General features: G+C 42.3%; 1 protein-coding gene across 1 annotated transcript in view; it reads left to right on the top strand.

Annotated features, from left to right (window-relative positions):
* The first annotated feature begins 2944 nt into the window (after positions 1-2944).
* The window catches only part of LOC101848874 (transmembrane protein 209), a 35591-nt gene continuing 22231 nt past the window's right edge, over positions 2945-16304 (top strand). Inside the window, exons 1-2 of the mRNA XM_005094104.2 lie at positions 2945-3061; positions 15092-15267. Of these exons, the coding sequence (XP_005094161.1) occupies positions 15134-15267 (134 nt within the window). The 5' untranslated portion in view covers positions 2945-3061; positions 15092-15133. The remainder of the gene's footprint in view (positions 3062-15091; positions 15268-16304) is intronic.

Raw genomic sequence — 16304 nt, 5'->3', positions numbered from 1 at the left:
TCTGCGCACGCAAGGAGGTGCTATTCCTATTCTTCTTCTGGAAAAACGAAAGAGAGCTTCAAAACAGACTGCAGCGCCATCTGAAGCAAAGAGCATACTTCCTGCGGACACTTTTTAGGCTGAGTGGCCCATCTTGTCTTGTACTATCTTTGAGCTCCTTGACGATCACGATACCAAAAAGACGATCTTTGGTACTCGTACTCGGTACGCGTCTTGCAGAACGTTCCGCCCTAAAGCTGTTTGATTTGTGAAACCCACAGAATTCTGCCAAGGAGGTTACACAGTAAGGTCCTAGTGGTTAAAAGTTAGAAAGACGAGGATAAGAGAAACCAGCTGCTCAACAGGATCCAACAGGACTACAAAGATGAAATTCCCTGCCTGCAATTTGTGATACACGAAATATTACATAAATATATCCAGGAAGCATCCAACACTTCTCCTGGTCTTGACGGAGTACGTTAAAATTATGGCCACATGAAGAACACGGAGGAAGGACAGACAATGACACTAGCTGAGAGGCTAAACGAAAGCCTGTGGATTGGGGAGATACCTGAAGACTGGCTGGACAGTCACCTGTCCCCAGTTCCTAAGCCAGACAAGGACCCAAGCAAGATTGCCTCATATCGCATAGTGACCATGCAAAATACAGTCGGGAAGCTGCTGGAGAAAATCGTGGCACGCAGATTGGCAATAGAGCTGGAGGAAAAGAACGTCCTACCGCCGGAACTGGGCAGCTATAGAAGAAGAAAGATCACACGGATGAATGCTGCTACTCTTGCATTCGGCGTTTATGATGGTTTCGAACGGGGGGAAGAGACTCTGGTAGCAGCACTTGACCTGGAAGATGCCTACAACCGAGTTCAGTACGACACCCTCATGAGGACTCTAGTCAACCTGAAGGTAGATCCACATTTAGTACAATGGATTGGGGCAGCGCTGCTCAAACGAAAAGATCACACCAGGCTTACCACAGGGATCTGCACTCTCGCCAGTTCTGTTCAACGTTTATACAATAGGGATTACTTCCAACCAGCTGGAGGGGCCCGCGGACGTGTACTCATTTTTGCTGATGATGTGCTAGTGTACAGGCAGGGCAAGAACCGCCAGGTTACAGCAGATAGAGTACAGGAAGAACTCGACAGACTTGAACAGTGGTGTGAGGCGTACAACGGGAAACTGCACCCAGACAAATCCTGTGCACTGTGGTGTACACTGAATAACCATGCAGTGTACGATGACATGCCAAGTATCTCGATTGGAGGCAAAGTGCTGAAGAGGGAACCCTCTCTGGCAAAGATCACTTCACGAGAACAATCTCCAGGGCGAGAAAAGGCCTACCAGCCCTTAGGATGATGGCCAGAGCTAAGATGAACCAGAAAATCCTTGTCATCCTCTACCAGACACTGGTACTCTCTGTCGTAGAGTACGGGCTCGGACTCTTGACCCTATCAAAGGCGCAACTACAACGACTTGAGGTGTTACAAAATGAAGGAATGAGGGCAATCCTGGGGTGCACACGAGATACCTCAACTGAAGCAATGAGATACTTCCTAGACTTCCCATGTGCAGACGAGAGGCACAAACTGGCACAAGTCCAAAGCCTTTCTGCGAGTCAGTGTAGACGAGACGAAGCCTCTACATAAAAAAGTGGGACGGCAGGTGACATCAAGGCTAAAGAGGGGCACAGAATGGATGACTCAAACCACGAACACCATCAACGAGTGCTGCCAGATACAAGACATTAGGAGATGCAGGGATTGGGTTGTGGTCGATGATGCGCTCGGAGAGTACACAACAGTGAAGGCAACATTGGGTAGAGAATGTCGCAACTGGCCACTTGGAGCTACAAACGCTGAAATTGAAACCCTGATAGAAGAGCATAGCAAACATGGAGGTGCTGTGATCTTCACGGATGGATCAGTCAACAGAGGAGTCAAATCGGGCTGGGCCTTCAGTGTCAGAGTTGATGGGGTAGTAGCTATACGTTCTTACTAACATGCCACACAGCAGACTTCAAGCTTCTGACCGTCTAGGGTAGTAGTAGTGAAAGAGCAAAGTGGAGCAACTGCACTGACAACGTCAAGTATGTGTATGGAGGTAAAAGCCATTTAAGTGAAGCTCTACACTGGATCAAGAACACTAGCCATCAGCGAGCAGTAATCATTACTGACTCAATGAGCACGCTACAGAAGGTACAGAAAGGGATATGCTGTATCATATGTGGACTGGAAGGCTACGATCAGGGAGAGCAGCCTGGAAAGAGTGGCCTGGATCTTCTGCCAGGGTCACATGGGGGTAACCGGCAACGAGAGAGCAGACAAGTAAGCTACTGCTAGCTGGAGAAGCAAAAGTGGGAGGGGATTTGACACTGGACCCACCAACCGTCCTAACCGCTGTAAGGGAAAATTTGAGGAAGAATAGGGCGGATAGCGGTTCCCATACTCTAGGGAGACTGAAGGGGAAGGGGATCCACAGAGGAGAGGGGAAACACAGCCATCTGTGCGGACCAGTCCGACGAATCTCCAACCAGATCATGATGGAAACCATAAGTAGACGACTCTGGCTGGGATGGATCCTGAAGGGGGGGGGGGAGGGGGGGAGGGGGGGAGGGAGCAGAGATGGACATGTTCCGACTGCAGTGACCCCAACACAGTGGACAAGTAAGGACAAGTAAGGACAAAAGTTAGATCACGTCATCTAATATTTAAAAGCGTATCCCTTACTATCTCAAACATATGAAAAATGTTTTATATATTTCATCCCTCTTTATTTAAGACTAGCTTTGGCGATATGAGAAGTTGATTTCTTGGAACGCACGATTGATACTTTGGCTTTCGACTCTTTGAAAATGTCTGCAAGAAGCCTCCTTGGCATTCTATTCACTGGTCATTGATTTAAAACGAGTATTGCATGTCGGGAGTGACAAATGGGAAGGAAGTGGGAACAAGAAAATGAAAGTAGGCCTAGAAAGAAAGTAGGCCATTGTTGAGTTGAAAAATCCGCGGCGAGACTGCCGGCTTGCGAGAGTCGGCTGAGAAGAGGTTCTACTCCCACTGGTATTGTAAGTTTCTCATAAGGACAACCTAGGCAGCTAGTTTTATCGTACTAGATCCTAGATCTAATGTGAGAGACAGACAGTACTCTAGATCTAGGCTAGATCTAGATTTAGTTGTTTTTTTAGGTGTAGTCAAATGGATGGCTGACTGAGTAGAGTAGGCACTCAGACTCAGATCCCGTGTTTTGTTTGGCACCCCAACCTGGCTTGGCTTCAACTAGATCTAGATTTAGATCTAGAACTGTATTGAGTCACCGAATATTACTGGACTTCAGTAGAGTGATTTAATTTAGGGAGGATTTCCGCGGAGGGCCGACTCTTACCTTGACTCGAGACTAGATTCTAGGTCAGGTCCAACTGATGAGCAATCTATATACAAGGGTTGGCGTTAATTAACTAATAATTCGCTACGTGTATTATTTTCGGCTTGTGGACGAATTTTTTTCGGGAGGGTGAAGCCGAAATGAGATGATGACTAAATCTAGATCTAGATTCTAGATCTAGATTTCTAGATCTAGTGGGCTGTTAACCCTAGAAGCGCTCATCAGCGTTTCACCGGAAGTAACCCGCCAAAAATGCCCCGCCGCCACGGCCGATCAGTTGTAAACATGGGGGTTTGGCGGGGGGGGGAAACAGCTGAGATAGGCGAAATGTATACCTTGCTACTGAAAAATGACAATTTACGGCTCAACAGATGATAAAAAGCATATAAAAGCCTATATTTTCTTTAAGCTGATAGAATGAGCCATTCAAAAATGATCAGCGATCAAATAAATACAAACAAAGCCGAGAATGCAATAGACTCAACAATTAGTACATCAGCACGGCGAAACAAGCGATAACACATAGCGTGTAGTGGCTCAGCGGGACCGCGTCACTTTATCGATCGATATCTCGGCCAAGAGACGCTCTACGAGGTCAAGATAACTTGCAAAGTCATTGGTCACTATTTATAACTTTGGCCTGTAATTGACCAAGTCATTTTCCATATAAGGAACACTGGAATTTTCCATTGAAAAGGGTCAGCGTCTATGCCCTTTATATAGGGCCTGCGCGCTTCCCGGTCGAAGTAGGTCAGCCCTATATATAGGGCGTGCGCGCTTCCCGGGTAGCCCGGCTCACGCCCTTTATATAGGGCCTGCGCGCTTCCAGGGTTAAAAGGTCTTTGGGACCACAAATTCAAATAAATATCGCAGTGGCTACGTTCACGGCGCCGTGAATGTAGTTGGCAGGCTACGTTCACGGCGCCCTGAATGCAGTTTGCAGGCGCTGTGAAGGCTACGTTCACGGCACTCAAGCTTCGTTTAGATGGAGTGTCCACTGCCGGTTTAAGGCATGATGCGGGAGAAATTTTGAAATTCGTTAAGAAGAAGAAACTAAGCTTACAAATGTTGTAGCATCATTGGGAAGCATCAATATAAAAAGAGTGGAGAATTAAGTCATGAAGTAAAATTTTGAAAATTCTTTTGTGTTACTATGGTAACGCCTGCCATATTGGAATGTCATATATAGAAAATGCACACATTTCTAAAAAATTTATCATACAGTTATAAATGATTTTAAATGTTACAATAAGTGGTTTTGCAGCCTTCCGTGGCTGTTTTAGGGGATGGACTTGGCATTTTTGATGTAGGAGGAAAATCTTTTCCAGAATCGAGGTCCTAAATATGGGAATATTTTGACCACAAAAATCTCATATCCAAACAACGGATTAAATTTATAATAAAATCATTTATTCAAGATTTTTTTTACGTCACTACTTATTACACTAGAATAATGTTTCATCTATCAGTATACCGAAAATTATGACGATATCTTAACAACTTTTCGCATGATAGATTTTTCTGTCCCCATCCCACCCCCCACCCCCAATGAAAGAGCCCAATTTGAGAGAAAACTCCTAAAAGTTTGGACGTGCAAAACTTACTGTAAACGTAGTCCGTTATACAGTGGCGACCAAAAGAAACTTGAAAATGTAATCGCCCAGTCACCGTGTTAAAGCCTTGCATTACCCACTCATGCAGCATACCAATTTAAAGCTAAATAAATTCTTCATCATCTGGCACATTAATGTTTAATCTATTTTAAGAGACGCCCGAGATAGTGTCACTCAAAATTGACCTTAAAAAATAAGGCTTGGCAAAATTGTGCGAAATCCAAGAAACGTAAAATTGTCTTTGCGCATTTATTGAAAAGTATCAATATTGATCGAATGGCAATATATTGAATGCCCAGTGAATGGAGAATTGTGTCTTTGCAATAAACAATATTTTATTACGATATTTTGTCACGATAGTTTCAAACATAACGGAAAACAGAGCAATCACAGATACCACACAAAACTTCGACTCAACACTAATTGTGTTCATTGTTATTTTGCTTAGGAACCATTGGCTTTGTGCTGTGCACGAAACCTTTGGGCATCAATTCTATTTAGTTTTGGACATATTTATCAGTCATTTCATTTCAAATGTCACAGAGAGTTGCAAACAAAGGGTCTGAATTTGGGGGCAAAGTCGTTTTTCTTCAGCCGCTGTTTCAAGGGACTTCACATACCTGTAGGATTCATATCGGGGCTGTTGCTACTAACTATTCGAACGTTGACTTGATTTGGTTTTTTAAGAATTCTGTAATGGCATTGGCCCTATGAGAAAATGACGTGTTTCGCATGGGGATGACTACTTGAATAACACCTTGACGAAAATAAGGGTAAGACATACATTCCAGCACTTGCGCGATGTAGCCCACTAAACCAAGGCATCCGGTGATTCTCACGAGAGCAGCTTTGTTTATTCCACCCAAGGCCACCCAAAACCTTGGCAGTTTCTTGGCCTCTATTTCTCACTGACAGATGTTAAAAATCTTACAGGGTCTGAGTGCAAAAGAGGTTTCGGGCTCGGTAAGAAACCAACAGCTCCCGAACAAAAACAAAACTAAAACTAATGAACGCAAGTAACTGTTACGTCCAGGTTTTGTGAGGCATTTGTAACTGCTCTGTTTTTCAATCTTCTTTAGTTTTCTACTCAGTTCTTCGTTGTTGGTGTTTTGGAAGCTCTGAAGGGCGTTGAACATACTTTTGCTAATGCGATGTGTGTAGTCATCTTTTACAATTTCAAAGTCATAAATTCCATAAAAATTGAGCATCTGATGAGATTTGGCATCTCCGTCACACAGCATCCTGCTGTATACTAAACCTCAGTGTTCCGCTGATTTTGTGAATATTGTTTCAGCCTCCATAGCTTTTGCACTTCCTTGTAAATTTTGCTGGCACTTTATTTGATGGTGGTTCTCAAAGGCAGAATAAAAAAAGCGCATATCCGTCATTGTCACCTACTTCTTTATCTTTCTTCATTGGTGAAATTTTCTTTTTGGCAATGGGGTGAGGAGCAAGTTAATTCTCATCTAAAGTTTCCTCTTCACTATTATCACTCTCACGATATGTTTCATCACTATACCTACACCACTAGTGCCTATCAATGTTCGAACTGTCGTGTGATGTGCTGAAGAATGTCGATGCCATTGCAGTAGGCTGTGGTAATCTTGAGAAATTGAGGCTAGGGCATCAAAGTATTTTGGAAAGGTGTTTAAAAAGCATTTTCTGAGCTCGATAACTGTTGAAACTGGGGTAATGCCGAAACAGCACTCTCATCTCGTTGAATAGACGCTACCATCAGCATCGGCAAATGTCATTGAAAGAGACGGTTATGAGGCTGAAACAAAAGAATGAATTGAGTGTAGGAACTGATCTAAAATCTCTGTCTGTCTGTCTGTCTGTCTGTCTGTCTGTCTGTCTGTCTGTCTGTCTGTCTGCCTGTCTGTCTGTCTGTAAATATAAACACAAACACAGTTTTGGTGTAGAACAAAATAAGACAGTAAAGTTGAGTAAAGGGAACATTGACCAACAATGAGTTTCTCAGATAAGGAGACCTGGCAATAATATTGAGAGCTATCGTTTTCAGTTCTTGTCTCGTAGTTAGTTGCAAGAAATAAAAAAAACGTGCTATCAACTTTCCTGCTCTCTTTACTGTATAAAAATGCTTACATGATATGAAATACGCTTGCAAATAGTTTGAATGAAAGAATGAATATCTCGTTCTGGGCTAAAGACATAATACGCGCGCACACACACACACACACACACACGCGCGCGCGCGCACGCACACACACACACAGAGAGAGAGAGAGAGAGAGAGAGAGAGAGAGAGAGAGAGAGAGGCGGAGAGAGAGAGAGAAGGTTGGGGGGTGAGAGAGAAGGGGAGAGAAAAGGTTGGGGGGGGGGAGAGAAAGAGAGAGAGAGGGGGGGAGAGAGAGAGAGAGAAACAGAGAGGGAGAGAGAGGAGGGGGACAGACAGACAGAGACAGAGAAAATAGAGGGGGGGGGGGGGAAAGAGAGAAGGAAGAAGGAAAGAGAAAGGGGAGAGACAGACAGAAAGAGAGAGAGAGACAGACAGAAAGAGAGAGAGAGACAGACAGAAAGAGAGAGAGAGAGTTTGCTATTATGATAAGAATTATTCTCGTCATTTTCTCTCTACGTCGGTTCCCAGGCTTTTTCGTTTTCCTTCATCTCATGGGATGGAACATTTGAAGCTGGCCAAAATATTAAAAATACGTCACTGTAGTCACTGACTAAAACCGGCAGTGGACGCTCCGTCTAAACGAAGCTTGAGTGCCGTGAACGTAGCCTCAACAGCGCCTGCAAACTGCATTCAGGGCGCCGTGAACGTAGCCTGCCAACTACATTCACGGCGTCGTGAACCTAGCCTGCAGACTACGTTCACGGCGCCGTGAACGTAGCCACTGCGAATAAATATCAACGTATTATATACCAATATTTTCAGTATGGTTAGTAGAATACATCTGTAATGTTTATATATGTATTTTTCGGTATTTTTTAACTTTCCCTCCCGTCTCACACTCAGCTACCAGTTGTCTATTTCTACTAAATATTGATGCGCTGAACACGAATATCATCTTCATTTCCGTCGCAAATTAATAGTTTTTGAAATATTTGAATGTTTTTAACCGAGATAGACATGCTTTGGACCAATCGGGGGGTTCCAGGGGGGCCTGCCCCACTGGGGTAAAAGAAAATCTGGGGGGTTACAGGGGGGCATGCCCCCCTGTTTTTACCCATAATAAATATAATTTTATATTTTACAGTTAGATTTGAAATTGTCTTGAAAATAAATGCTTTGCGACAGTTTTAGTGGCTTTATGTGTGATATGCAGCAAACAGTACAGCAGTTTGACCCCTGAAACAGTGCATCTGTGGGCGGGAGTGAAAGTAAAAATTTACCTATTTTTCAACTTTGGTTCCTGTAAGAAGAGGCGATTATGCAATGCAATTTTGACAACCCCGCAAAGCGTCCTTGGCACTATAACATAAGCAAAACTATACTTTACTGGTCCAGCATTAGAGACTCACAAAAATACATTATTGCAACACATCATTCCCATACCTCTTCACCCACCCCCACCCCCTCTCTTTTCTTTCTCTCTCTCTTCTTTTCTTTCTTTCTATCTATCTATCTCTCTCTCTCTCTCTCTCTCTCTTTCTCTCTCTCTCTTTCTCTCCCCCCCCCCCCCCCTAATGACACGCATCATGATAATTGTTACAATTGTAAGGACAAACATTGAAAATAAACGTGAAATGAAATAAATATGACTATGAGAGTAAAAACGACTTCTTAGATCGCACAATACACGCAAAAAAGGGAAACTTAGCCTTGATTTACCTGCTCTGTAACCTACAAAATAAAATAAAGGATCAGAAACAGGATTATGTGTTGTCAAATGCGAATTAGACGGTTTCATCAGTGACAGTGGCAGTACTTCAAACGACTCTCTAATCGAAAGAAGAAACGACAATGATCGTAAAGTACTGTTGGAGACCATGATAATATACCGCACGGCATTCACAACTGAGTGTTGACGTCATATTTTTAGCAACGGGGTTTTGTTTTGTTCAAGACAACCCAAAATTACCAAAAGAGGAGCCCTGTATCTTGCGTTTTTGTGCTCAACTGTCAGAAATACATATATCTTGATCGTCTGATCGTTTATAATTGTCTTGAAAGAAGAAAAGCTTGGGAGCACAACGATACTAAACATGTTAGATAGAGTCACACGGAGAAACATGGTTCTTGTCACGTTTCAATTATGGGCTAATTTGAAGAAAACGCGCCAACTTTTGAGAAGGGTGCCCTCCGGAAAATGCCTCTAGTCTAACAGTGAATTCCTGTCTTTTTTAGAATGAACCATCAACCGATATCGATTCTTTAGATATTCAGGTATCCAAAAATGGACACAGTTAAAAATCGAATTTTTAGCCCAAATATCGTGTTTTGCAGACCCGTGACATGCCTTAAGGTTAGGGCTAGGGTTAGATCAAGGTACAGTGGAACCTGTGTAAGACGAAATCGCAAGGGAGCCAGAAAAAAAGCAAGCAGTGATCAAAACTTCACACCTCTCAGCTGCTTTCCTCGCTGATAATGACATGCGTCAGTCTTACTTATCCAATTACACCACCAGTGCTTGCCTTTCATAGGACCACTGTTTGACCTATTAAAACAGGAACGTTTGAACATCTCCTTTGCTTCCACCCTTAGCCCCACCCATCAATGCCACCCCTCACTGCCATCATGTGATCAACGATTCGAGGAACTCTTTTCTCAGCTGGCATTGGTCAATCAAATTTCACACCTCTGGCTTCTGGCTACCCAAGAAAGTTTCCGTAGTGGCTCACAATTCGAGAACTCTCACGGGCAGTCGTGAGATTTCACACCCACACTACACTGACCATCTGCATCGCTCAGGGCTCACATGATGGGGTAACATCTACCCCCAAATCACACCCCTACACCCCTTCCTCGCCCAGCGGCATGGCCATAGCGTTTAGTTTAGAGCCGGCGGAACCAAACTTGCGAGTTTTGTTTCAAATCAGGGTTGTGCAGGCAAAACATTTTCTGTCTATTAGACAGGTGAAACCCTCGGAAGGGAGCGGATTACCCTTTCCGTTTCAGCGTTGGACAGGTTTCCGTTTTATACAGGTAATTAAATAATAAATAATAATAATAATATATAACATTTAAACAATTAAAGAGAAATATTTCAAGGGGGGGCGGGGAGATTCCGTTAAGACAGGTTTCCGTTTTACACAGGTTTCCGTCGGAGACAAAAAAGTAGAGACGCGTTACTATTCGATTTAGGTGAGATTCTGAATGGGATTTAGATCTAAACACCATTTCTCTTTCTTTACCGTCACGTCATACCCTCATCCACACATGAAAAATGGAGTCAGAACATTCTAGTAATTCTAGTCAATATTTTGATTAAAATTTCAAAACATACCTTACTGCATGTTTCCTCTCCGTCGGTACAATTATTGATCTGTCTTGGCCACGTCCCCTCTCCTTATTCCTGGCCCGCATCTCATTGCATTGGTGCACACAATACGCCAAATCTTTTCTATTCTTCTTCTTCTACTCCTTTTTCTTTGTCATTTTCTTCTTGTTCTTGTTTTTCTTCTTCTTCTTCTTCTTTTTCTTCTCCTTTTTCTTCTCTTTCTCCTTCTTCTCCTTCTTCTTCTTCTTCTTTTTCTTCTTCTTCTTCTTCTTCTTCTTCTTCTTCTTCTTCTTCTTCTTCTTCTTCGTGGGTGGTTGGCATGTGCTCTTGTGTGGTTTACTCCTTCTTTCCTATCCAAGCACCTATGGTCCTTATCTCTCCTCCTCCTGTTTTATGTATGTAAATCTCTCGTAACGCATCTATTCTTCGACACTTGTATGACCTTATTGTTGCATCAGCAAGTGCCGTAAAACTCTTACTAAAACTATTTTTTTAAAAACTTCCTCTTCCTTCACTGGAGCATAAATTTGATGAATTGATTAATTATGCGCACATTTATTGACCAACTTCACTATACACTACTACTTCCGACGTATTGACTGAGGTGACTCCTCGCTCCTTCTGTCCCTATAGGAAATAACAAGGGGAAGTGACTTTGAGAGGAATAGACCATGAAATGTACAGCGTGACATAGTTTTGAGGCGCTGCGTCACCGATCTCGCGTAAATAACATGATGCGAAGAGGGGCCAGCTGATGAGTGAAATATCTCTCACTAGTCATCTCCGTTTCCGTTAAGGCAGGTTCGACTGTAAATCGAAGTGTCTATTCGGACTCGAGTCCGAACAGCCGCTGGAGGCTATTCGGACTCAAATTCCGGTGTGCAATCACCGGTTGTACCGTAAGCTAAGCGAGGTCTATACTTGAGTCCAAATAGTCTCCTGTTGCTTTTCAGACTTTAAACTACTGGTAGGCTATTACACTGTGTTTCACGACTACAAAGGGATCAAAACATAAATTCATAATAATCTGTCCTTCCTTATAATACAGTCCCCCCCCCCCCCCTCTCTCTCTCTCCCTCCCTCCCTCCCTTAATCCCTCCCCCTCTCTCTTTCTCTCTCTCTCTCTCTCTCTCTCTCTCTCTCTTTTTTCTCTCCATTTTACATCCCCAGGCCTGCCCTACCACCTTCACCCCTTTTTTTGCTTATATCTATATAGATCTATATATTCCCTCCCATACCGTTGCCCACTGCCCAGCCCTACAATTAAATTACAGTCCACGCCGGCCTTAAGCATGCCGGCATAAAGCACGTTTCGGACTCAAGCACGCTAAACGGCTCTTACCAAATTTTTGCTATGTATATATTACACGCCTTTAAGCACAGTAACTTCGGCTTCAGGCACGCTTCCTTTACAAGACAGTGAATACCATGATGACCCATCGAAGTTTGAACACAGTCTACACCGCAGCAGTGAGTGTGTTAAAAAGAGAAACAAAAACAGCGCAAGTGATGGACACACACACACATGCGCAGAGAAGAAGGCAGAGAGATGCACACAGCCGCGCGTGTGGACATAGGATCTCACCTAGGGCAAAGCTACACACAGACAAAAAAAAAATACAAAGAGAGTCGGGGAGATGAGAAAAGGAGGCAGGCTGCGATTTCACCTTATTGCCCCTCACTATCCGATAATCCTGATTTGGTATCACGCGCGAGGTGGGATCAAAGACTGTGTTTGGGGGGTGAAGGCGGTGGTATGAATGTGGTACAGCGGGCAGTGGTATGCACAGGCAGTGTGTAGGCCTCGTGTGCTGTATCGTGACTGGCCATGTAAATAAGTTTTCCTTTCCCATTCGATCACAGAACAAAACAAACAAACAAACAAATGAAAACTACCATGGCGGGTAAAAATAACTGCACTTTTTGCAGGACCACTATAGGCTTACTTACTAAGAGAAAAAGCTCAGGAAATTTTCTACATGAAAATCTCTGGATTATATCTACTTCGCACTCAAGCACGCTTCGGCTTTAAGCACGCTTCAGCTTTCTCCCGATGACCGTGCTTAAAGCTGGCGTGGACTGTATTATCCTTTGTAAAGAAAACACCACAGTTCGCTCTGGGTCATCACAGTCGGCGTCCATTTGTTGGGCAGATCGTAGAAACCGAGGAAGGCCAAGGTCGAATTGCTTGTTTTCTTCACATCTGGTACACCTAGTGATTGTGCGCCACAGAATTCTACACTTAGTGCACGCGCATTGGAGTTTGAGTCCGAATAGCCGCAGCCTTATTGAGAATCTATGGTAACTCAATGGCCTTATAAAAATAGTCTGTGGGTATCCCAGGAAGTGATGACATCACATTACTATAATTAACAGCCAGTCGGGAAGATGTGTCGTTCTATGTTTAGTCACATGTGGGTTAGGGTATACGCGCTCAAAATATCCCCTCTTTTGTGTGTTGTTAGTCGGCCTGCCCTCTGTGGAACTCCTTCCGTGATTTATATATATATATATATATATATACTAAATCTAGATCTATACACAGTACACATTTCCGATTTAGTTTGATACAGACGGGGCTGGCCAGGATTTTCCATGGCACCATATATCAAATCTTCCCAAAACAACAATCTTTTCTTTGTTTGATTTTGGAAAATTGAATTTGTAGACTATAATTTGGGTAAATTTTTTTACTTTCACTCCCACACACAGATGATGGACTGCTTTGGGGGTTCAAACTAGTGCTGTGCGATTTTGAGGAAACAAAAAATCATCGAAGCTTCGAAGTGTGAGCTCACTATTCATGACATTCGAATACCTCCGTCGATTGTTTTTTTTTTTTTTATATATATGATACGCATAAACCTTAAAAACTGAATGTCAAACAGTAAAGTCGAATGGGCACAGCTCTAGTTCAAACTGCAGTTAGTTGTGCTTTCCTGCAGATCACAATATGTATAGCCACTAAAACAGCCGCAAATCAATTATTTTAAAGAAAATTTCAAGGAAGTGGTTATTCTCACCTCTCACTCCGGGTGAGACTTGTCAGCGTAGGCTATTCTCACTCGGTGTCGAACAAGACCTGTTTTTCCTAATTTTTTAATACTGTATATCGGTGTGGATGATCGAATTGACAAAAACATAAAAATGTGATAGCACTAAAGTATACTAATTTGGAGGTCTACAGAAATGATATGGCTATTAAGTATTACACTTTTCGAAGCGAGCCGAACTACGCTGGTCGCCATCTTGTTTTACCCCGAAGTTCTCGCTATATTTAGGCTGCTCCTCTCTCTCCCTCTCTTTCTCCCCCCCCTCTCTCTCTCTTTCAATGCCCGCCGACAAAATTGCACGCTTCAACACAAGAGCGTTGGAACGTTTGTTAACACCACAGAATTCAATAAAAAGTGTAGAATTCTGTGGTTTTACACCGTGTATCAGTATCACGGTGAACGCACACCGGGTGAGAATAGCCAAAAGGCTCGCCCTCTCACCCCGGGTAAGAAGCCTGCAACTGCGCTATTCTCATCCCGGAGGTGGCCAAATTTCAAACCTAACTGCAAAATATCAAATTATGGGTTGACTGTTACCTCCCAGATTTTTTTTTTTTTTTGCTTCAAGCCCTGAAACCCCTCAAATGGTCCAAAGCAAGCAGGTAGCTCGATTAAAAACCATCAAATGTTTCAAAAACTATAAATTTGCGATGGAAATGAAGTTGATATTCGTGTTCAGCCCATCAATATACAGGCTATAGAAAATTGACACCTGGTATCTAATAATGAGATGGGAGGGGAAGTAAAAGAATACCATAATTTGTTCAAAATCAAATTGCGCCTAAATGGTAGCTTTTGTCAGTTCTTGGAGGAAAATCTAGCTGGTCGCGACTCAGTTCTTGTGAAGACTAGTGAAATCAATGAGTAGTTTTGCACTTTGTAAAATTTATGGTAAAGGTTTTGAGATAGGAGTTGAGTAAGGGCAGGGGATAGAATGGTGATACTTGGGGCGAGCAAATTTAAATGAAAAAAATCATGATTGTAAAGAATTTTAAAATAAAATGGGAAGGCTCTTATTGTTGTAAAAATTCAAGTCTATGTGTTAGGCGCGTTTTGTCGATTTGCGCGATTGGTGGATCGCGCAACGTATTTTATGGATCCATGGAATGCCCAACAATCCATTGATGGTTGCACATTCTAGAGATCCACAAAATGCGTTATTTAGTCATACGTATGATGTTAACTTCCGCTTAGCGCAATGTCAACAATATGGATATTGACAGTCGTCATCTTATGTTTACGCCTTATTTCATAGCAGAAATATGAAACACTCGACTGGTATGATCTAAGATCTGTTGCGCATTCTACAGATTCTTAAAAAGCGCTGCACGATCCACCGATCTAATACAGAATGTGCAACAATCGATGTATTATTGCGCATTCCAAGGACACTGGTTATATCAGGCATGCACACTGTTTTTGTTGTGCCAAGTGTTCAGATACTCACCAAATTTAAAAAAATGCTTTTAATGTTGTAACTTTATTTTTCGAACCAGTCTTTTCATTCCTTCTATTAGAAGAAAGAATCAGTGAACTTTTTTTTCCCACTATTTTTCTCTTGGGAGCAATCCTTGTCAACTTTTTAGTTTTTTTTTGTTATTCTCTCTCTATAATATATTATAAATATTTGTTCTCTCAGAGCTTTATTCTTCAACAAGTGTCAAGTCCCAAGTCATCAACCATGGCGTCTGTTCATCAGGATAATAATATCGTGGACAACACGTGGAGGAAGCAACATTTGACACAAGCTGCAAGACAGGCAGTCCTCTCATCTCTCAAGATAGTCTTTATCTTTGTCATACTGTTTGCAGACATGTGAGTTGCTGCCTTCTGGGTGTTTTTTCTCTTCATTACTTTGATAATGGAAACAGTTCATTTAAAGCTGTAAATTTAAAATTGAATTACAGTATACAACACGGATTGCTCGAATTTGTTGGGACCGGCCTCTGTAGTTCGGAGACAAAGATAAAAAAGAAGAGAAAAAAATGGGGCCGCAGGCAGTTTGGCGGATGCTTGATTTCGAGTCTTCTGTGTTCTATCCGTGTTATATTGTACTTGATCCTTTTTGGGGGGTCCCATTGCACTAGGTAACAAGAGAATATTAGAATGGTCATCTTTTTTTACATCTGTTTTGTGAAACCATAATGCTGGTGTGTTTTGCTGTCGCCCCACTAGCTAACGTGTTGTTTGAATTACTGTGTGCACACTTGCTGCACTAAACAACCTTTTATCAACAGTAACTCACTGAAAACATCTCCAATTATTTGAATTTCACTTCCACAAAGAGAAAAGCCACACTGAAAGCTGTCACACGATGTGGCCTCTCAAACTTGCTTATGATATATTTTGTGATTCTGTAACCATATACCTGGTCAACTCAATTCTAAATTATTATTGCTTCTAAAACTGTTACAATGTTGTAGCTTGAAAGATAGTTGTGTTTGTGAGGCAGTATGATGAAATCAGGAGCTCATCAAAAGAATGAAATGAAAGAAATCAGCATTTTATTGGCTGATGGGCAATTTTTTTCTGATTTTCTTTTAGGCCAAACATGTTTTATGTCCTTTTAAAAACAAATACCTGTGTGGATTTTACTGAAAACCCAATGGCACAAAAAATGTAAATTTCCAGTTTCCAAGGACTGTCAGGCTATGGAAATTAACAAATTTTGGCGGCCATTTCCTCATTAATTTTATCTCTAAATCCAGGAAACCCTGACCTCCTTAAAATGCAAATATTTTGACTTCTATTCAACATAGATGGTTATTTTTTTTTTACCAAAAGGGAGGCAAATGAACAGGCTTTAAGAAGAAATATCAATAACCCCATATGCCCAAAATTTTGTCGAGTGC

The sequence above is a fragment of the Aplysia californica genome, unplaced genomic scaffold (genome assembly GCF_000002075.1).
Source record: "Aplysia californica isolate F4 #8 unplaced genomic scaffold, AplCal3.0 scaffold00075, whole genome shotgun sequence".
Lineage (NCBI taxonomy): Eukaryota > Metazoa > Mollusca > Gastropoda > Aplysiida > Aplysiidae > Aplysia > Aplysia californica.
Note: the sequence above shows the minus strand (reverse complement) of the source record. Positions and strands in the feature narration are given on the sequence as shown.